General features: G+C 47.2%; 1 protein-coding gene across 1 annotated transcript in view; it reads right to left on the bottom strand.

Annotated features, from left to right (window-relative positions):
* The window catches only part of SEC63 (SEC63 protein translocation regulator), a 669,334-nt gene that overhangs the window by 47,830 nt on the left and 599,075 nt on the right, over nt 1-22,429 (bottom strand). Inside the window, exon 19 of the mRNA XM_085611209.1 lies at nt 17,485-17,583. Coding sequence (XP_085467335.1) covers nt 17,485-17,583 — 99 coding nt within the window. The remainder of the gene's footprint in view (nt 1-17,484; nt 17,584-22,429) is intronic.

Below are 22,429 nucleotides of genomic sequence, written 5' to 3'. Positions count from 1 at the left end.
AATAATCATTCACACATAAATATTGCTTAAAAAACATTATTTTTGGAGGAAAATAAAGAACTGCTGATGGTTACCTTTAGTGGCATATATACAAAAATCAATCAGTAGACCGAGAACATTAAAACCATGGCCAGTGGCGTAGCAAGCACTTTGGCAGCCCGTGGTGGTCTCCGTGTTTGCCGCGCCGCTGCGGCCGTATAAAAGAAAAGAGGGGGGTGGGGTGGGTTGCTGGCAGGATTTTTCTATTTTTTGCCACGCTCTGGCTGGAGAGAAAGGGGGGGGGGAGGGAGTCGAATGCTTCCCCAGAGACATCCAGTTTGGGTATTAACAGATGCAAACTGGACAAAGTGCATGCAACCAAAGGGCGCTATCCTATCACACCCAGTAAGTGGGCAATTAGCATAAGCACCTAGTTATGTGAAGCTCACAGCTGTGGAATCATTAGCAGTGATTTGCATATTCTCCTCTGAATTGATCTGTTGAAAGGGTGCGAATAGGCTGCTACCTGAGTAACACCACGTTTTAAATACAGAGCACAGTATGCTATGAACTGAGCTGCTCCCATCTCCAAAATGGCAGGGCTGTATACGAGATGGAGGTAGTGATGTCCAGCATCTCAAAACCTTATCGTTCACATATTAGGTTTTCATCCTTTGTTCTATACGAGTTTAGTGTTGCTTGCGTGTGTGTGCTTCTGTTATTACCCAAAAAAGTGATGAATAAAATGTATGAACTAATCTCAGCCACTGGTAATTACTTGTGCCGCATCCCAACCCATCATTATTTTGCACAATGTCACCTCAGTTTGGGCTCAGAAATATGCAAATCAGTCTTGACCCTACTCCAATGGGAACAGTCCAGCCCAAACTGCCATGCCAGGTCCTCCCTGAACCAGATCATAAGCAAACCAAGTCCGGTTTCACCCTAGTCGGGGGTCCACCAGCCCAGTATAGCTTGATTCAAGTGACACAGTGTGCAGGGGGCCCACATCTGGGCATACCGTCCCATTACCAGTGGTTGATATTAATTCAAGATTCCCATCCTTTGCTTTTTTGTATACTCTAGTTTGTTGCCGTAAGTAGGGTATGCCCAGATTTTTTGAAGCTACAATAGTAAATATTAGGAAGGACATTTTGAACAACCCTGAGAAGTCAGAGTACCCAGCACCCTGGCAAGATCGCTCAGTGTATAAACGACTGCTAAATGTACAGTAGCATCTCGATCAGGAGATCAAACCCCAGCAAAGTTAACTATGCCTTCCATCTTTACATGGTTAGTAAATTAAGTGAATCTGTACAAAGGAGGGACAGAGGGCATTTAAAGATCTAGCATACATGCCCTCAATCAGGTAATGTCAATAGAAAGGTATGCAGTTCCTAATAGAGAGAAAGAGAAAAAAGGCGGTCAGGGAGACCTGAGGTGTCTGATAAGGGCATCTGATCCCTCAGGAATAAGGGCCCCCACACAGCCAGATGGGTGTCATGCTTCATCATCAGGCAGCTCCTTGTTGGGCCATCACTGCAATGCCCAACGGGACCCGTAGGGGGGCTCGTTGCCTGAGTCTTTTGATTATTCTGCCGATGTGAATGTGAGGTGCTGTGTGTGAGAAGTTGGCCTGATGTATGATGTCACTAGTTCTAGTGTACACCTTATATCAGTCCAAACAACCCTTATGGTGATTGGTTGTAAAGTCAACCTTATAGACCAGCTATCCTAGTGGTAGCATGGACAAGAGCAGTCTTAGGCTAAACTCTGAATGGCATGTGAAGCCTTTTGTACCGCTTTAATCGCCATAAGTTGGCAGGGTATGCTCAGACGTGAGTCCCTTGCTCACTTTGCCACTGGATTCAAGCAAGCCTGGCTGAAGACGGCTGAAATGCCAGAAACCGGTCCTAGGAAGCTTGTTTCCGGTCCAGGGAAGGCATAGCTTGGCAGTTCGGGCTGGACTGTTCCCATGAGGCACAGGGTCAGACTAATTTGCATATGGCCATGTCTGAACTGGGGTGGCAGAGTGGGCTAAAGAACGGTGATGGATTAAACCCAGATCTGTTGACTGGGTGTGAGTGTTTGATTGGTTCTGATACTCCGTCCATCACCACCCCTTTTGTACCGCTTTAATCGCCATAAGTTGGCAGGGTATGCTCAGACGTGAGTCCCTTCCTCACTTTGCCACTGGATTCAAGCAAGCCTGGCTGAAGACGGCTGAAATGCCAGAAACCGGTCCTAGGAAGCTTGTTTCCGGTCCAGGGAAGGCATAGCTTGGCAGTTCGGGCTGGACTGTTCCCATGAGGCACAGGGTCAGACTGATTTGCATATGGCCATGTCTGAACTGGGGTGGCAGAGTGGGCTAAAGAACGGTGATGGATTAAACCCAGATCTGTTGACTGGGTGTGAGTGTTTGATTGGTTCTGATACTCCGTCCATCACCACCCCTTTTGTACCGCTTTAATCGCCATAAGTTGGCAGGGTATGCTCAGACGTGAGTCCCTTGCTCACTTTGCCACTGGATTCAAGCAAGCCTGGCTGAAGACGGCTGAAATGCCAGAAACCGGTCCTAGGAAGCTTGTTTCCGGTCCAGGGAAGGCATAGCTTGGCAGTTCGGGCTGGACTGTTCCCATGAGGCACAGGGTCAGACTGATTTGCATATGGCCATGTCTGAACTGGGGTGGCAGAGTGGGCTAAAGAACGGTGATGGATTAAACCCAGATCTGTTGACTGGGTGTGAGTGTTTGATTGGTTCTGATACTCCGTCCATCACCACCCCTTTTGTACCGCTGGCATGTGAAGCCAGCTGTGATACCATATATAATCCCTTGAATACCAAATGAAAGGACACCACAACAGATATATATATATAAAATAAAGTGTATTTATTCTAGACAAACCCTCAGCACTCTTTATGAGATTAGAGGCAAGTACAACAGTCTTATTTAAGCATACATTAAGTCACACAGGTAAGTAATACAGTTAGGCCCTAGGGGCCACGCAAACCATATACTAAAGAAGTGGTATAAGGACCACTGTCACGGAAATAGAATAGGCCTAGGCCTAGGGAATCGCTGGGGCTACACTACACTAGCAACAGTTAGGAAGTGGGAGGCCCACGGGATTCAGGTGCAGAGTGGAAACACTCACGCGTAATGCGTAAAAGTCGATAGAATTACTAGCAGTTAGAAATTAACAGTTTAAGGACACTTCTGACGCAGCTAGAGAGTCGAGACTCGGAAACTAGACCCTAGGATAGTCACTACCCTTGTGAGCACCGAAGTACCCAAGTTACCTAGCCCACGGGCTGCGGGTGCATAGGTGTGAACTTGTGTCGGGTTTCGTCTTGGACTTCTATGGATGCCTGAAGGAAAGTTGCTGACAGGCAGTCAGTGAAGAGTGTCCGGTGGATCCCAAGGCTGGGATCAAGAAGAGAGGATACCTGCAAGCAGAAGGGACAGAGTCAAGGTCACTAGCCAGTGACCACGTGGAACCAGGAAGGAACCAGGCGATGTCGTGAAGATTGCAGGTGAAAGGTGAAGCTTGTCGCTGCAGCCACCAGGAGACATCGAGGACGACCAGGACCAGGAGGCGAGCTGTCCCACGAAGGCTCTTGCTGTCGGCGGTGTCGAAGTTGAACTAGGACTCACCAAGCCTTGGCAAGCGGAACCCACGAAGAACGGAGGACTTGCTTCTGGTGCAGACCAGGAAGGTCTGGGGTGATTCTCTTTTGCAGGGAAGCGGGAGCCAGTCTGGAGGAGCCAAACCAGCAGTGAAGATTTCAGGATGCGTCGTCACAGAGGCCACTAGCCAACGGGCAAGCAACCGGACAGGCGCGGCAAGCAGGCAAAATGCAGAAGGGCCCCACGCAGGACTCGTGGAGTGTGGGGGGCTGATCTTCGGTGCAGATGGTGCTTGGGGTTGGGGCTTCTCAATCCCCGGTGCACAACTTCGAGGGTGCCTCATTAGCTGCGCTGGAAGATACTAGCCACTTTTCCCAGGTAGCCGGTCCCACGTCTCTCGTCGCCTCCACGGATCTCAGCTCGGCTGTGGATGTGGATCAGGGTCGGAGAAGTCTGGAAGTCAAGGCTCTGGTCAGGCTCTGCAGTCGGTCCCTCGTAGAACTTCAGCAAAGCAAAGGGTAGTCTCTTGATGGTGCCTGTTTGCACAGGGTAGCCACTCCTTGGCCACAAGGGAGATTCTTCAGTCTTCTTCTTTCGTCGAATGTCGAAGGTCCAGAGTTTCTGTTCAAGTTGCAGGTTCAGGATAATCTAATCTCCTGGGGCCCAGCTACCACTCTTATACTAATCTGGGGGGCTGGGTTACCTGCTAGGTCACGCCTTATGGGATCGACCTGGGAGGGGGGTGGTTACACCCCCTTCCCTTTGTCCAGTTTCGCGCCAGGACTGGGGCTGGAGTGCCCCAGCACCGGTTTGAACTGGACTATGCATGGGACACCCTGTGTGCCCCAGGCATGTCTCATTCCTTTCAGCCCTCCCTGCCCCAATACACTAAAGTCTGTCTGGGGAGGTGCTAGCACCTCCCCAAGCAGGAAACCTATTGTCCAAGCCTCCCTTGCCGGGATCACTCCCAGCAGCAGGAGGCCAGACTTGTGTCTGTGGCAGCAGCATCCATTTTGTGATGCTGAGGCTTTGGTTAGAGTTAAACAGCAAAGTAGGATTTTAACATGTCTCTCCCTCTAGAAGGGGGGGATAATATCCTCATCACCAGAAATGGTATGGGGGTATTATTCCAAAGTGTTAGACACCTTACACGACATGTTTTGATAAAGCCAAACCATAGTTACCATAACCGTTTAAGATTATAAGGCACTTTAAGAGTATATGGTAGGCTATATCATAGAACAGCTATAAGGACATGGTTCCGAAAGCTGCAGACAGGCTCAGCTCATGCTAGAGCACCATCTCACATGTTACCAAGCACTCTGCCTCCAGGATTGTTAAGGCCTGCCATAGGAGTGGCTGATAGGTACACGTGTGTCTATTTCAAGGGTAGATATAGGTATACTATATCTAAGCAAGGGGTGATTACACGACCTTGCCCCAGCTGAGTGATCAGCCAGTTGTGTCTGATTGGAAGGCCAGACCAGGGGTGGCATAATACATGCTGCAGCCCCTGGGTGGCCTAGGGTACACCTATGCCCTGGGTACCTAGGGTACACTGTACAGGGTCCAATAAGGTGATCCTTACCAATTGGGAATGTACCTAGGGTACATGGAGTCCATTTTAAAGAGAGAGCAGACAGCCTGAGACCCTGAATGGCAGGATCTCTGGCCAACTAAGTTGAAAAACCAGCTAGACACTAGGCAAAAAGTTGGGGGTAACCATAGTCAGATATCCACCTTCCTACACAGTGTAAATGTGATGAAGTGAGTAGTCTGGTGTAACACGAGTTCAAAATAAGAAAACAAGTTACTTACCTGTAACTACAGTTATCCAGTATTGGTATCTTTCATAGATTCACATGCCTGAATCATTCCCCGTCGCCGAGGCGGGAGTCCCGGTAAATAAAAAAGTAGTGCCAAAAAGAATTAGTAGTAGTAGTAGGCCCAAAGAAAAGGCCCTAAGGCCTATATCTTAGAAGCCTATCTACCTCGTTATGTAAAATAACCCAAGAATTGGTAACAACCAATCAGACATCAGCACCCTTCTAGAACCCTCTCAGCAGAGCCAGCTCTCCTCAGATTTTCCTAGCACGAGTGGGAAGCACATGTCCCAAACATAGAGAACTGACTCTACGGGGAGGAGGGTGGGTGCATGTGAATCTATGAAAGATACCAATACTGGATAACTGTAGTTACAGGTAAGTAACTTGTTTTCTTATCCAGTATTGGGGTATCTTTCATAGATTCACATGCCTGAATCATCCGTTTGCGGATGGTGGGAGACTATTGCTGATACACTCCCAATTACGCCCGCAATTTGATAACCAGAAGGTATAAGATGTCCACTCTTAAAATCCAAACCTGTAACTTACATAAGGAAATGAAATATGGAGCTTAAGAAATAGCAATTATAAACAGCAAATTGAAAATGCATAAATATACACAACTCATTAAATCGCTCAGAATAAGTAAAACATACATCTGACCTTAGTTTAAAAGATGTTGAAGTATGGCTTGTCCTACAGCTGTATTTTCCTGCAGAGTAGATAGCAGACAGTAGTGCTTTGTGAATGTGTGGACATTCCTCCACGTTGCAGCACGACAAATATTTTCCAAGGATACTCCTGCGAACAATGCAGTAGATGCTGCCATAGTTCTAGTAGAATGCGCCCTGACCTTCCTTTGTAAAGGTTTGCTGGCTTTATCATGACAGAAATGAATTGTAGAAGCCAACCATCTGGCTATAGTCGCTTTAGTCACAGCAGACCCAAGTGTAGCTTGACCATAGGCTATTAGCAATTGATTGGACCGCCTGATGTCCTTAGTCCTTTGCAAGTAAAATTTCAGACAACGTTTTACATCAAGCGAATGTAACGCTCGCTCAGATGGTGTGGCTGGATTTGGAAAGAAAACTTTCAGTTTCACTGGTTCATTTAAGTGGAAATGAGTCTGAACTTTAGGGATGAATCGTGGATTTGTCCTGAGAGTAATATAATCTTTAGAGAACTGCAAAAAGGGCTCTGAGATGGTGAAAGCTTGGATCTCGCTGACTCTTCGAGCTGATGTAAGAGCCAAAAGAATAGCAACTTTCCATGTTAAAAATTTAAGCTCAGCCTTGTGGATAGGTTCAAACGGTCTTTTCATTAATTGAGCTAGTACTGTGTTCAACTCCCACTCTGGAGGAGGTGCACGAATTGGGGGAAAAACTCAGAATAGCCCCTTCATAAATTGTTTTATTAATGAAGAGGAACAGAGCGAAGGTTTAGAAGTACTCTTCCTGAATCTTGAGAGAGCAGCAAGATGAACTTTTATTGATGAGAATGCAAGGCAAGATTTGGCCAAGGATAACAAATAAGGAAGGATTTGTTCTACGGGAGCTTGTAAAGGATGGACATCCTTCCCCTCACACCAATGACAAAATCGTTTCCATTTTAAACGATAAGTTTTTAATGTACTTTGCGCGCGTGATTTAGATAGAATCTCACGGCATTCCTGTGAAATGTTTAGATCTTTGTATTCTAAGAAATCAGGAGCCATGCAGGCAAGTGCAGCGACTGTGGATCTGGATGGAGTATTTGACCCCTCTCCCTTGTCAACATCGTGATTGTTGGCACTAGACGGATGGAGCTGTGAGCTAGAAGAAGCAGCTCCTGGAACCAATATTGCCTTGGCCAACGGGGTGCAATCAGGATGAGACGGCAACCTTCCATCTTCACTTTGCGGCTCACCTTCGGAATTAGTAGTATCGGGGGAAAAGCGTACGCACAAAGCCCTGACCATCTCATGGACTGGGCATTTCCTCTTGATCCCTGTTGAGGGAATCTGCTGGCGTAATAGCGGCATTTCTTGTTTTCTTTTGTCGCAAACAAATCCAGGGCTGGTCTGCCCCACATTTGAAAAATTTTGTCTAGCTGCTTCTGCTCTATCTGCCATTCGTGACAGCCTGCCAGAGATCTGCTTAGGTTGTCGGCCAAAGTGTTGTGAAGGCCTTTGACGTGCTCCGCTCTTAAGGTTATCTTGTGTGTTGTAAGCCACTCCCATAGCTCCTGAGCTTCCTGCGAAAGGGACAGTGACCTCGTTCCTCCCTGCTTGTTGATGTAATACATGCTGGTCGTATTGTCCGTCCGGACCAGCACTGAGGCCCCTGCAATTCTTGGGAGGAACGCATGCAGAGTGAGAAAAATGGCGCGAAGCTCCAATCTGTTGATATGCTGTTGGCGGTATTCTTGGGACCATCGTCCCTGAATCTGTAAATCTTGGAGATGTCCTCCCCACCCCTCCATGGAAGCGTCTGTTGTTACCACGAATTCTGGAGGAGATGTTAGAAAAGAAAGACCCGGAGCCAGGTTTTTCATCTGAGACCACCAATGCAGAGAGACTATCATGTGTGGTGTTATCATGATGGAGTCGTTGAACGACCCTACGGCCTGTTTCCATTGCAGATGTAACTGCTCCTGCAGAGGTCTCATTCGGAGCCGTGCTAAAGGCACAAGATTTATTGTTGATGAACACATCCCCAGAAGAGACGCAAACATCCGGACAGAAACTGACTTTCTTCTTGCGATTGATAGTGCTAGCTTTTGTAAACGAAGCGGACGTTCCTTTGACAAGAATGCCTTGCATTGTCTGGTGTCTATCATCGCTCCCAGAAACTGAATCCTTTGAAGAGGAAGCAGTTGAGATTTGCTTTTGTTGAGAGTGAGGCCTAAGTTTGAGAATAGACCTAGGCATGCTGAAACTGCCTCTACGGTAGTCTGCTTCGAAGGGCCTTTGAGCAACCAGTCGTCCAAATACGGAAATACTTGTATTCCCTGAGATCTTAGAGTCGCTGCTACTGGTGCGAGACACTTTGTAAAAATTCTTGGAGCAGATTTCAGCCCAAACGGGAGGACTTTGAACTGATAGTGGACGCCAGCCACTACAAATCGCAGGTACTTGCGGTGCTTGGGATGGATAGGAATGTGGAAGTACGCGTCCTCCAGGTCCAGAGAAGCCATAAAATCCCCTTTGTTCAGGCAGCTCAAAACTTCGGCCAGCGTAACCATCCGAAAACTCTGCTTCTTTAGAAATTTGTTGAGCTTGCGGAGATCCAGAATCGGGCGCCACTCCCCTGACTTTTTCTTTATGAGGAAAAATCGAGAATAGAACCCGGTTCCCTTCTGGGACGAAGGAACCTTCTCTATTGCGTTCTTGTGGAGCATTTTTAAGGCTTCTTTGAACAATAAGTGAAGACGAGGGGGAGGGGGACCCTTGGGCAGGGCAGTAGGAGGTCGTTTTAAGAACTCCAGGGTGTGACCGTTTCTGACTAGGTCGATGACCCAACGATCCTAGGTGATCTCTTCCCAATTGTGTGCAAAAGTTGATATCTTTGCTCCCACTGGGAGGGAAGGAGGGATAACTGGCGTCCAGCGTAAATCATTGCTTCTTGTTGGCGTCGCGACCTTGATTGTTCGATCGCCTTCTTCCTCCCTGGCGAGAGAAACTATTCGAGGAAGATTGCCTGTATGATGATCGTCCATAAGGCTGTCTATATTGAGATTGATATTGTCTGTTTTGCTGACTTTGATAATTTCCCCTTGATACAAAGCCTCGTCCTCTTGCACCACGGAAAGATCCCAGTTTGTATTGGAGAGCAGCTAGTGACTTAGCTGTATCCGTATCGGTCTTGATCGCTAGGAGGGCCTCGTCTATATGTTTCCCAAATAAGGACTCTCCATCATAGGCCATATCAATGATTTTTGCTTGAACCTCTGGCCTACAAGATGTTGCCTTAAGCCATCCTTGACGCCTAAGAACCGCAGCCCCTGCAAGTTGTCTAAAGTTGGTATTAGCAATATCCAGAGCACAGTCTATGATCTCTGATGCGGCTCGTTCTCCCTCTAGAAGTATCTTCCTTGCCTCTTGTTGACGATCTTCAGGAATGAGGTCTATAAATTCCGATAATTCTGACCACATCTGGCGGTCATAGCGACCAAGTATGGCCAAAGAGTTTGCAGCTTTGATAGAAGTTGCCGCCATAGTAGAGAACTTCTTACCGATAAGATCCAATCTTCGTCCTTCCCTATCCGGCGGCGTTGATATCGGCATAGCTGGATTTTTAGACTTTTGTTGAGCAGCCTGCGATATAACGGAATCTGGTCGGGGATGACCGATTAGACAAGATGGCGTTTCTGGAGGAGCACGATATTTCTTGTCAATACGACGGAGGACCGCAGGTACGGAAGCAGGTGTCTTCATAATTTTTAACCCCTCATTCCATATAAAATCAATGATGGGAATCGCTCTGGTAATTTTCCTTTGCTCCTCTTTAAAATCATGGAGGAAACAATCCGTATGCTCCACAGTGACTGGTAGTTGAAATCTGACTGCGGCACGTTGCATTAAATTGTGAAAGCCGCCTATATCCTCTGGAGGAGAATCCGATGGCTGAGGAATGGGTGGAGAAGGCATGGGAATAATGTAGTCATCCCAAGGATCCAGACTGTTGTCCTTATCAGGCACCTCACCTTCTTCGATCTCTTCCTCAGCAGAGGAAATGGTATCATGGTGTGATTGCGGCCCAGAACCAGCAGGGTGAAGCGGCGAATTTGGAATGTCCGTATGTGACTCTTCAGTCGGTTGCAAATCAGGAAGAGGTTGTTGTGGAGGAAAGAGTTGGCGGTAATCCGCCAGCATAGCCTGAAGATCTTGTATCAGTGTAGGCGGGAGATGACTCGTTTCTCTACGACCCCCAATCCCTTGTGGGATGTCTGTAACCTGACGTAGCAATGCCTTCCTGGTAAGCATGCTCATGATAGTCTTCGTCCTCATCCACCTCTTGACATTTTATATGTAAATCCGAGGGGTGCCGAGCTATTCCGAAAGGACCCTCATCATCCTCCTCATCAAAATCATCCTCTTCTGCATAAGAGTCGAAGATATGCGAAGGCAGCAAATGAGAAATATTACTGTAATTCTGCTTGTGAAAAGTTTTTAACTGAATATGCGTGTACGCAATAGGCGTAACATGAGTAGTTGGTGGAATCGCTTTAAATAAACTTCTCGTCGACGGGCTTTCTGTCGTCGACGGAATTGCTGCCTTCTGAGGCGTCGACGGGATCGTCGTCGTCGACGGGGTCTTCGTCGTCGTCGACGGGGTCTTCGTCGTCGTCGACGGGGTCTTCGTCGTCGTCGACGGGGTCTTCGTCGTCGTCGACGGGGTCTTCGTCGTCGTCGACGGGGTCTTCGTCGTCGTCGACGGGGTCTTCGTCGTCGTCGACGGGGTCTTCGTCGACGGGGTCTTCGTCGTCGTCGACGGGGTCGTCGACAGGGTCGTCGTCGTCGTCGACGGGGTCGTCGTCGTCGACGGGGTCGTCGTCGTCGTCGACGGGGTCTTCGTCGACGATGTCTTCATCGACGATGTCGTCGTTGACAGAACTTCCATCAAGCTCGACGTCGACGCGGTTGTCGACGGAGTCTTAGATGTTTTAGAAGACATGATAGGTGAAGATATAGAAGTAGTGGAGACTGTAGCCGTCGACAGAGGAGCAGCAGAAGTCACAGAGATTGTATATGAAGATTCCACTGACAAAGTCTTAACCTGAGATTTACTCACGGTTTTAGAAGCTGAAGACCTCTTGGATCTCTCAGAGTCTTGTGACTTCTGCGATTGGTCAGAAGTTACATGAGAGGCCTTATGATGTTTTCTCCCTTCACTGGAAGAACTATCAAGTGATCTAGCCCTTTTGCTAGATGTCGAGGCCCTGTCATTCTCCTCAGCCGAGGAAGATTTCAACCATAATAATACTCTTGCCTCTCTGTCCCTTAAGGTCTTGGGAGGGAAAGTCCGGCAAATTCTACAATCCTTCGCAACATGCTTAGGATGCAGACAATAAATACACTCCTCATGCTGGTCGTCTACATGGACCCTCTTCTTATCACAGGTCCTGCAGGGTTTAAACAAAGCTTTCTTGTCAGACATTTCTGAAGAAAAAGAAGAAACTGAGTAGGCACTCAGGGAGACTCCCTTCCACACGACGTGCGGTGAAAATCTGAGGAGAGCTGGCTCTGCTGAGAGGGTTCTAGAAGGGTGCTGTTGTCTGATTGGTTGTTACCAATTCTTGGGTTATTTTACATAACGAGGTAGATAGGCTTCTAAGATATAGGCCTTAGGGCCTTTTCTTTGGGCCTACTACTACTACTAATTCTTTTTGGCACTACTTTTTTATTTACCAGGACTCCCGCCTCGGCGACGGGGAATGATTCAGGCATGTGAATCTATGAAAGATACCCCAATACTGGATAACTAAGAGAAACCCAAAAACCAATTTAATATCTGGGTTCCTCGGTTATGAATAAAGACAAAGATTGGCTAGAGATGGATACCAGAAGGTCAAAATATTTCTTGCCTATTAAATAGCAAAGAAATGATCACAGCAATTCATCGAGAGCAGGATACTGGGCTACTCAAATGAGTGTCGGTAACGAGTGCCAGATATTAGGACATGCAGCCAAAATTAATCACAGGAGTATAAAGTATACCTTCTGAGTTAATAGACCGACCTATAAAGGAATAAAACAAAACAACAAATGAACATATGTTCATGAGCATGCTATATCTCTCATGCTCCGCATGCTGAGTGCACCTCCACCTGAGAGGTATACATATGAGTTGACCACAGGGAAAAAGTTGGTCAAAAGAACATAGTCAAACAAAGAGACAAACATACAATTGATAGACTAGTATTACCCAACAACCAGAAAAGTAAAATGACAGCATCAATGCACAGTATAGGGACGAATGTCAGAATGATAGACCAACAGGCCTTACCATTGGGGATGGCGAGGGGGGAAAAACTACTACACCTCAACAATGAGTAGCAGAGGGACATACATTGGCGTCATGCCACCTGAAAGGACAACAAAGACTGTGGGAGTTTACAATAAAAAAATGTAAACACAGGCACAAATTGTAAGGCCGAATGTGGATCACAGCAACAGAGTAATGTTCACTGTGTGTAGACCGCGCGTCTGGCTGATGACCTACTCATAGCTCCGCTGCCACGAAGGTAACTGACTTGTGGATCGTTCGGCGTTTTCGCGCCCAAACACACTGTTGCGAATTGAGTGCAGGTGCCTTCTTTCGGATGGAACTAAACTGAAAGCAAGTTGCTAAAGCAAGTTGCTAAAGCGTCCGTCTCGGGTGCAGGCGCCATATTGGATGAAGCCCGGCATGCAGAAGTAGCACTCGGCAAATCCACAGAGGTACTTATGCAGTCAAGTCTGGATGCTTACAGGCGCTTTCTTTCAGACTGGTTATTTCCCGACAAAGCGATGGAGGTCTTCATCAAGACTGCTTATTCCATTAGGTGGAACATTTTTTTTCTAACTGATGCTGTGTGTGGTATTGCGCTCTTCTTTCTAGTCCCATTCCAGCATTGCTAGAATTTTCTGCTTCCCAGGTTAGCTATAGCTACTGCTTGCAAGGATAATTTCTAGATCAATTTTTGCAAGGAAAAAAAGTCATAAGTTTCGAGCAATTCACTGAAGAGCACAACAAAGGTTCTTCAAATGTAAAAATAGAAATTCATACAAACAAGACAGAACAGTTGCTTTTTACATATTTTATCACTTGTGTGTGTCAATTTAGTCCACGTAGGGTTGAATTAATAAGTAAATATTATTTCACACTGTATTTAAAGTTCACAACCCCTACCAGTTTAAAGGTTCTATTGCCCTTCCCTAAAAATGACAAAGAATAATGGTATTGTACCAAATTACTGATTGTACTCGTTTAGGAAAGGCATTATAACTGGCTCCTGTAGTAGGATGGTTTGTAAAATGATCACCTTGAACCTCTAGTTACACCATACATATCTAGAAATAGCTGGAGCCAACAGCCCAAGCATTGGCAATCTAAAAATCCACTGTGGTATGTACAAAAGTTGTTTCATGACATGGGCCAGACATAATAGGTCTACTCACTTTATAGCTCTTAAAGTCACTGAGACAAACCTCTCTCCTATTAGTTGGGCTTCTTTTTTCCTGTCAAAGGATTCCAGTTTAAGTATAGGCTCTTGAGCCAGAGTAACAGGTGCAATGAACACGCTCAGGAACTTTCCTTTCTTCAAAGATGAACTGGCCCATAGTCATAAGGAAAGAGGCAAGTCTGAGGTCATGCTCAAAGATCACATTCTCTCTCTCTCGTGACCTAGATTTGGACCTAGGACAATAATGAGGAGTGCACAGAGAGGAGCGTTTTAATGAGGAGTAACAAAGATGATGTCTCGAAGGTGTTCGTGCTCTCGATCTATGGTGAGACCTGGACTGAGGAGCCCTTGATCTTCGAGGGGAAGCAAAAAGCCTTGCCGGAGCCTCCAAAAGGTGTCTGTCTGAGGAAGAGGAGGCAGCAATATACATGGAATAGGTGCTGAAGGAGCTGGTGGAGGAGAGTCCGGAAGAAGGATAGGAGACGATGGTGAGTATGCCCTGGAATATTCTAAGTCAGAAGTGGATGGTAATATTTTTGGTCTAGACTGACTGTTTACAGGTCTCGAATGCCTTGGCGCAGACAGACTTCTCACGTCGATTTTTCTCTATGTCTCGACGTCAAACCTCTCCCTGTGTCTCGATATCATGGAATCCTTTGATGTCGACATCCTATCTATCGATGTTGAATATGGTCTCCTTTTCAACACTGACCCAGCTCTCGACTGCGAGCAAGTAGGTACCGTACCTGGTCTCAATGTTGATTTCCTCGACGTTGACATGGAACAATGTTGTTTTTGAAGATGTTCTCTCTTTTTGGATCGCCCTCTCCTAGAGTGCTAAGAGGAAGGTGGAAGAGTCCTGGTAGAGAACTGACCCTCCCCTTGCTCAAGTGACGTCCCACCGTCAGACTGTGCGTTCTGATGTCTGTGCTACTCTTCTGTTCCATAATGGCAAATCTTGTCCCTGTCCCTCAGGGCATGACTGGAAAAGGTCCTGCAGTGTTGACGTCTGTCAGGGATGTGGCTGTGAGGAAGGCCGATGATGTATACATCATGGGGATCTGATTTGGCCTTCTTTCTGCCACAGACAGGACATTTGTCAAATAAAGATGGCATTTTATTTAACTAGACAAATATTGGCAATGTTGAAATGCATCAAATAAAGGTGTTGACAAAACTTTGAGAAGTTTATGAAGAAAAAAGTAAAAAAGGCCAAGCTCAGTGCTCCAAGATCCTGTCATCAGGAGCCAGAAAAAAAGTACTGAGATAACTGAACCCTACTGGGCATGATGGGATACTGGTGGGATGTGAGCCGAGGCACTGCATGCAGAGCTGCAGCCTATAAGTCTACATTTGCCTCTACCTTCTCCACCATTTTCCTTTAAAAAAAAAAAGGCTTGTGAATGAGATTTAGCAGTAGAAATAACGCAATTCCAGCAAATTTTTCCTGGTTTTATAAATTATATAGTAACCCTTTTTAAATGCAAATTCAAGCAATTGGCCAATACAGCCTCATCTTATTCGGGCCTTACTGAAGGAAGGCAAACATCTACAATTAAGAATATATATATTTTAAAGAAGTGCTCCGGGATCCCTGCACGTGGGCAGTACTATTCAGTGCTTATTATTTCAATGGTGATTCCTCTGAGAGAGAACTAGGATTTCAGGTCAGAAACCATCGCTTTCCAGCTATCATGATTACAGTGGCACAGAAATGGGAACTAAAGATATAAATGGAATTGCTTCTAATTCACTGTTTAATTGTTTCTGGCCTGCAATGCCATGAGACACAATATGTGCCACCAACTGTTGTGGCAGCTTGCTGATCTCAACGGTCCCACCCTACATTTGGGATATTTCAAACACTTGACACCAATACATTACCTACAGCTTTATTCTTAGAGTCCTTATTTTGCAAATTATTTTGTATCTTATTCAGAGGCTTTAAAAGGGACATCTGCGTGATACTATGCAATTCAGTCATTCATGCCAACCCAACACACACCCTCCCACTTTGGAGAACCTAAGGATGAAAAGGTTTTGGCTTGTCACTTTTGACTCTGCACTACTTTGTGTCAAAAAAAGGAAAAACCAAGAAACCAAGTGGTTGTACTTTGCACAGGATGACTGTTGTTGTATTAAATATATATTGATGCTTCTCACCAAGCTTTGATCAGCTGTCAAAAGTCAGGGTTCTTTCTGTCCTCCCATTTATAAATTCTCAGTTTTGAACACCATTACATTGTGTTGACTGCCGCTGGTGGCCAACCCTGACGCTGTATTTCAGACTGTAAAGCTACACAACCTCTGTTCAGTTCTGATTCTAGTTAACTGAACTGTGAAGGTATGCCGTAGTACTATGCTGCCATTGGCATAAACATCTGATACACTGGACCTGGACTTTGTGTAGGACTTTGGTAGCACCGCCACCCCAGCCAAGGCACAGCAGTTTAACAGCTCTGAGCAAAAGCATCATACTGAACTTCTTCTTAGTCAGTTTATGGGGGTAGTTACAAAGGATCAAAAAAGGTTAGACTTCTGGCCTCAAAAGAGATCGCTGCAGTCTGACTACAAGCTTAGAGGGTAATCTGCTAGCTAAATCATATCTACCATGAGCACAACCACATCTCAAATCTTACCCACGTAAGTCTCCAATATGCTGACCAACTTGAAGAGCGAGTTCTCACTGGAGTACAGGCAAACAGTAACCACAAAAGAGAGCAGGTAGCTCAGACTCAACAAAATCTTTAAATGATTGTAAAATGATACACAAGTTGCTTGCAGGTGGTTCTTTCACTAACTCTAACTATACCCTCTTAAATGTGTAGCAGGCCCAAGGTGCGTTAAGTATAATTCTTTTTCTCTTCTTCCCCACAAAATCCTTACATCTATTCAGACATGTTGGAATCAGATTGGTATAGTTAAGTTAGCTAAAATGTCAATATTCTAAGTTCTTAATAATAAATAAAAGCACTTTGGGAACTTCACATTAGAAGTGGACAAACTCAGTCTAACCTCACTCATTTAGACAAAATCTCCTAAATTCAAACATTACCAAACAAGACTATGATATTAATTTTAAACGGGAGGTAGAAATGTTATAACTGCACTTGGAAAGCTAATCTGGTATTAATTCAGAAATATCAGGTTTTTGGTGATGCTTTTCACAACACAAAAAGCTCTTTCGTCACATGAGATTGCATAGTGGTACTTAAACCCATAAACCGCTAGATAAACAAAGTAGGTCGCACACTGCTCGTCATACCAGCAAATAGCCCCATAGAACTCTGGATAATGTAATAGCAACGGTGAGTACGCCTATGCCACGAGTATGTCACTATAATGCCATCCCTGGACACGTGTTTCGAGGTAATTGCCTCTCGTCAGCAGGGAGCAGGTAGGTATGTGGGGTGCCAAGTAGACTGCCAAAATATTAAAGGTAAAATACCTCTCACGGCGTGCAGGTGCGGAACCAAGGCTCGTCAGCCCAAATTGCTCGAGGGAGCTTAAATACATAAACAAAGTAGGTCGCACACTGCTCGTCATACCAGCAAATAGCCCCATAGAACTCTGGATAATGTAGTAGCAACGGTGAGTACGCCTATGCCACGAGTATGTCACTATAATGCCATCCCTGAACACGTGTTTCGAGGTAATTGCCTCTCGTCAGCTGACTTCAGGGACCACATTTCTTTGGGGCAACACGCTGGTATGTGGAGCAGTGTGCGACCAATTGGACTTCCATAAACCGCTAGCACTGCTGAACACTCTGAAGAAAGAATACAAAATTTCAAACGGAGTTTCCCAAAAAACTAAGTTACATGTGCATGTATGGCCATTTAAATAAAATTCAAGCTTTTAGAGTGAGAGCAATCAAATGAACGGATATTTGTCAAATTACGTACCTCCTCTTCATCTCTAAGTGTACACACGTGAAATGGCATAGAAATAAGGGACTGTTCCTTTCTGTCTGCAATGTATATCCACCACCATTCCTGCTTTTCCTGTTAAATACACAAAACAAATTCAGAAACAATGAAGCGAACCACATTAAATTTGTAATAAAAATCACTGTTTCAAAAGCCATATAAAATTTAAATAGATTGAAGTAAGAGTTACTTACCTTCGGTAACGATGTATGTGGTAGAGACATAGTCTAGCTGCAGATTCCTTAACTTAGAATATCCCCAGACGTCAGACTGGATCCGGAAAATGTCCGCAGCAGCAACTTTGCGCGCCCGGGGCGGCGCCGCCCGGCTCCGCCCTGAAGTCGTCCACGGACATGACGTCAGCGGAGCCATATATGCCCCTCCCGGCGCGCTGACGTCAGTTTTTGTCTGAGAAATTTTTCCGCGTCAGAACGTGGAGCCATCACCAAAAAACTGTGAGAATATGAGAACAGTGTGCAAAAATGATGAAAAAATAGAAGAAATTGACAGGTGAGAAAGAACAGAGCTCTGAAGAGCCACCCCGCAAGAGCGAAGGCTCAATTAATGTTAAAGGGAGACAAGGATGTGGAGCAACAGCCTGGCAGAGGATAGAAAGTCTGCATCCAAACAGTAAAATCGTGAAGGAGTCCGGAACACAAGATTAATGAGAGGTCACCACAAAACGTCACCAGAAATAGACGTCGCAATCCCCATACAAGACTCATATATGTACAGAGCCAATAGATCTGAAGTAAAAGGCCACAGGGGTGGCAAAGACCACAAGGCAATGGAGAAGGGGAAAAAGCGTGAATAGATTTCACACCGTACAATCCAGGTCGAGGACTGGAAAAAACAAAAACACAGGAGCTATCAACATACCGCCTAATCTTGAGAATGTGTGGAATGGAGCAGAGAAACAGAACGAAGCATTCTGTGTCAGAGTGAGAGAATATCACTTTACAAAAGGGCAAGCCACCCAAAGGGTGGCGAGTATAGAAAGCCCCAACCTGAAAAGGTCCTCGCAGAACGGGTGGGCGTTAAGGAATCTGAGGCTAGACTATGTCTCTACCAGATGCATCGTTACCGAAGGTAAGTAACTCATACATCTGATAGAGACGTCTAGCCGCAGATTCCTCAACTTAGAATAGATACCAAAGCCATGCCCATGGAGGAGGTGGGTCGGCGAATGAACCCCACCAAGTTCCCGAGAGAACTTAGTCATCCATAAGGTGAGTAAAACAGTAGTGTCATCCTTTGGGACGAACCATAGTGAGGACAGTAATGTAGCGCAGGTAACCACCAGACCATAAAGCTCTAAAGAGAGCAAAAAACCCTGGGAGGCAAAGGCACCAGAAGCCGTTAAAAACAGCACACAAACCCCTTTGTGTATTCCTGAGTTGAAGGAAGGAAAGCACAGAGCCAGGATGCCCGTGGCAAGGTGAGATGGATATAATTTTGAAAAAGGGTTTGAAGGATCCACAGGACCCAAGGTAGCGACAGAAAGCAAAAGCAATCACCAGTCGACCAAGCAGAACAGTGGATAAAGGGTACTGTAGAGCCTGCACCTGCAAAGACACTTGGGGCAGCAGTAGCAAGAGGCTGACCCTTATCCGACAGTGCCAGCATGGAAGAAAACACATACTAGATATGCAGGACAAATAAGTGAGGTCATGACTTTGCAAGAAGTGGAGCAGACCGGGGGTGGAAGAGGAGAGAGGGAGAGAGAGAGGGGGAGAGCGCTGCCGAAGCAATGTGTCACCGGCAGCAAAACCTTGTGACGGGAACCGGTATGACAAAGACCTCTCACACCGGTTGAATATGTACAACTGCGAAAAGGAGCCCTGTTGAAACCTGCACCAGCAAGACCCAAGTAACAGCAGTGGTAGGATGTCAATCCGCCGCCATAAGGTGCCGGTAGTACGAAGGCCCAGACACGCCAGGACTTGGGCGTTATGTCACAATTCGTAAAAAGGGCAGAGGACAAGCAGTCAAGCTTTAACGAACAAGAGCGAAGTCCGGAAGGCACCTAAGCCTACCAGAAGATAGCTAAGCATACCGTGTGGACACTGGAACCACACCAAGTAAGCAAGGACCTCCGAAAGCTGAGCATGAGCAGCCCAGAAGTGCACAATAGCAAGACAGCAACAGCCCCAAAGAGCGTGCACGGATCCGCCTGGTAAGAACATAGAGCAGATATAGAGCAGATATAGAGCAGGAGGAAAAAAGTTAAAACCCTGAATACGTGACCCCCACAAGAGTCTAGAGTATACTGAAATGGCTTGCAGCCATGTGGAAACTAAGTAGGACAATGTCCAAAGCAATAAGTAACCCATGCCCCTTGCCCGAGAGGAACAACAGTCCCCTGCAAGACAGAGTAGGGTGAAAAAACTAGTCACGACATTGTATAAAGTGAGGACAATGTAAAGGTACCGGACCCCAAGAAGCGAGTAGTCCAAGGAGAACACGCCCCTTTGAGAGTGCACAGCATAAACCCATTCAAAAGCTTGGAAACCCCTGTACAGAAACATCATGGAGTATGGAAACCGTCGCAAAATGAGTGGTCAGAAGGAGACCACGAACACGCACAACGGGAGAACATCTGCTAATCCACCACTTTGGAGGACAAACCCAAAAGGAGCTGGTCGTCTAAGTTACACCAATAAGCAAGCCACCCAGCGGCAAAAAGGGTGTCAGTTGTGAAAAAACTGCGACAACAAGGTGTCCCGCCAGGCATGTGAGATAAGACACCGCACGGTATGGAACCTATGCCAGGTTCCGATGCACCACAGATGGACCAACAACGCTGTCCAAGGATCACCGTAGGAAGAAACAAGTGGCACCCAGCAGGATGTCCACGGGGAGGCTCCATAGGAGCGTACCAAGGCAAAGGCAGAACCTAATGCCAGCAAATAATCCACATAGGGTAAGGCTAAGTCCCGGTAGGGGCGTCCTCTTGGGCCAAGCACACAGTCAGAGGACTGAAAAAACAAGAGAAGCAGCCGAACGGCTGTACTGAACGAACACAGAAATGGCTAACCAGCCAGGAACAGTAACCGGCACTAAAACTAACCAGTACATGTGGAAGGATGCCGTAAAAGGACACCAAGGTGCACTGCAGCCCGGACAAGAGACGGGAGACCGCTGAATCCGCGTGGCGGTCAAACAGATCCACCCCATTTAAAGACCGATCTCTGAGGGCATCCCGAATATGATCAGGGAAGCGACTGTCGTGAAGCTAAGCATGGCAGCATAAAGCCACAGCGCGAGCAAGGACCCGTCCTATAGAGTCAGTTGCATTGAGTGAAGACCTAAGGGAGAATTGTGCCATGCAGCAGAAGACGAAGCAATTCTGTCCGTGGCCCTTCTGGAATGGAAGAGAAAAGGTGAGCAACTGAGTCTCAAAGACCGGAGGATGCACGTGCAAACACACAGGCCGTATTTAAAGACCGGACGCTTGCGCTGGCAGAGGCGAAAAGCCGACAACCACAATCATCTAGTCACCTAGACTCCCTGGTGGGAGGTAACAATGGCAAAGACGGTGGAGAATGTAAATCAAAAGCCGGGCCCTGAGCTGCTGGTTGAAGATACAGATAAAGAGGATCACCCGTAGCAGGGCAGTGCCTACGAGCAATAGCCCGATCAACTGGGTCACCAGAAGAGGGACTTGACCATGTGCCACGCAGGATGTCAAGTTGAGAGTCCCCGAAGGGCAGCAAAGGTTCTACTTCAATAGGCTCCAAATGGAGCAGATCCAATAAAGGATCAGAAAGTAGAGGCACCACAGGAGGCTGAAAGCAGAGTACAGCAGCTGCTCCCTGAATAGCGCGCGCGAAGGCAGCACTAGATTCAGTTGCCATCCGTGTAGGGGAATACAAACCGTCAGTAGGAGACGGTGGAAGGCTAATCCTGCCTCTAGACATTAGGAGTGGAGGAGCCGGAGACTGAGCCGAAGGCCAGGCAACACAGGGCACTTGCACCCTGGCTCCTTGATCTGGGGAGTCCAGGGAAGCATCAGGTTCCAAATGAGGAGGTGTCAATACCGGCGTCGACGGACGCCGCGTTGGAGACCTATCGCCGCCCGAGGAGTCGGGTGGAGCAACCATCAAGCGAAGCGGAATAGACGTTGGTAACGACGTCGATTGACGCCGCATCGGAGTCGCCTGGACGTCGACGAACTCCACAGAGGACGCGACCGGGACGCCGACCGACATCGATCCTAGTGCAACCTGTCTGTAGGAAGCACGAGGGGCCGGAGTCAAACCCGGGGTATTACCCGGCGTCGCCGCCTCGGACGTCGGCGCAGGAAGCCGCACAGGGCTATGCGCTGACAGGCGGGGAGGGCTGTACTCTGGGTCATGGCCAGGTGGCGTCGCGTCGGCTCCGGAATCGGAGTAGACGCACACAGCCGGTGCTGGGGATACGTCCGCAGACTAAGACCGGGCATGAGTGACTGCTACCTCTGTGGGACCCGAAGGCGCATCAGGGAGAGGGGGCGACTCAAAACAAGCCTGTAGTGCCTTAGAATAAGCCTCCATTAGGGCATGCATTGCCCCAACACCCGGAAAGGGTGGATACTGAGGATGAGGCTGCCGCGTGCCCTTACCCGGCACACTGTGAGAGGAATGGACGGCGGCGGCATGGACATCGGAGGAGGATCTCCGTAAGCGACGCCTGTGCTTACGCTCACCTGTCGTCGCACGGCGGTCGATGGAGCGACCTCGGGAACGAGCCTGAGAGGAAGAGCAGCGACGGGAGGGAGCCGGACCGGACATCCGTGCGGCCAGCAATTTCATGCGATGCTCCCTCAAGGACTTCGGCTTCATCCTCTGACAAGCGTCCCAGTCCTTGGAGTCGTGGTGCACGCCGAGGCACCACATGCAGATGAGGTACGGGTCAGTGCCAGACTTCCGACGCGCACAGG

Source organism: Triturus cristatus, chromosome 6 (genome assembly GCF_964204655.1).
Source record: "Triturus cristatus chromosome 6, aTriCri1.1, whole genome shotgun sequence".
In the NCBI taxonomy this organism is placed as follows: Eukaryota; Metazoa; Chordata; class Amphibia; order Caudata; family Salamandridae; genus Triturus; species Triturus cristatus.
Note: the sequence above shows the minus strand (reverse complement) of the source record. Positions and strands in the feature narration are given on the sequence as shown.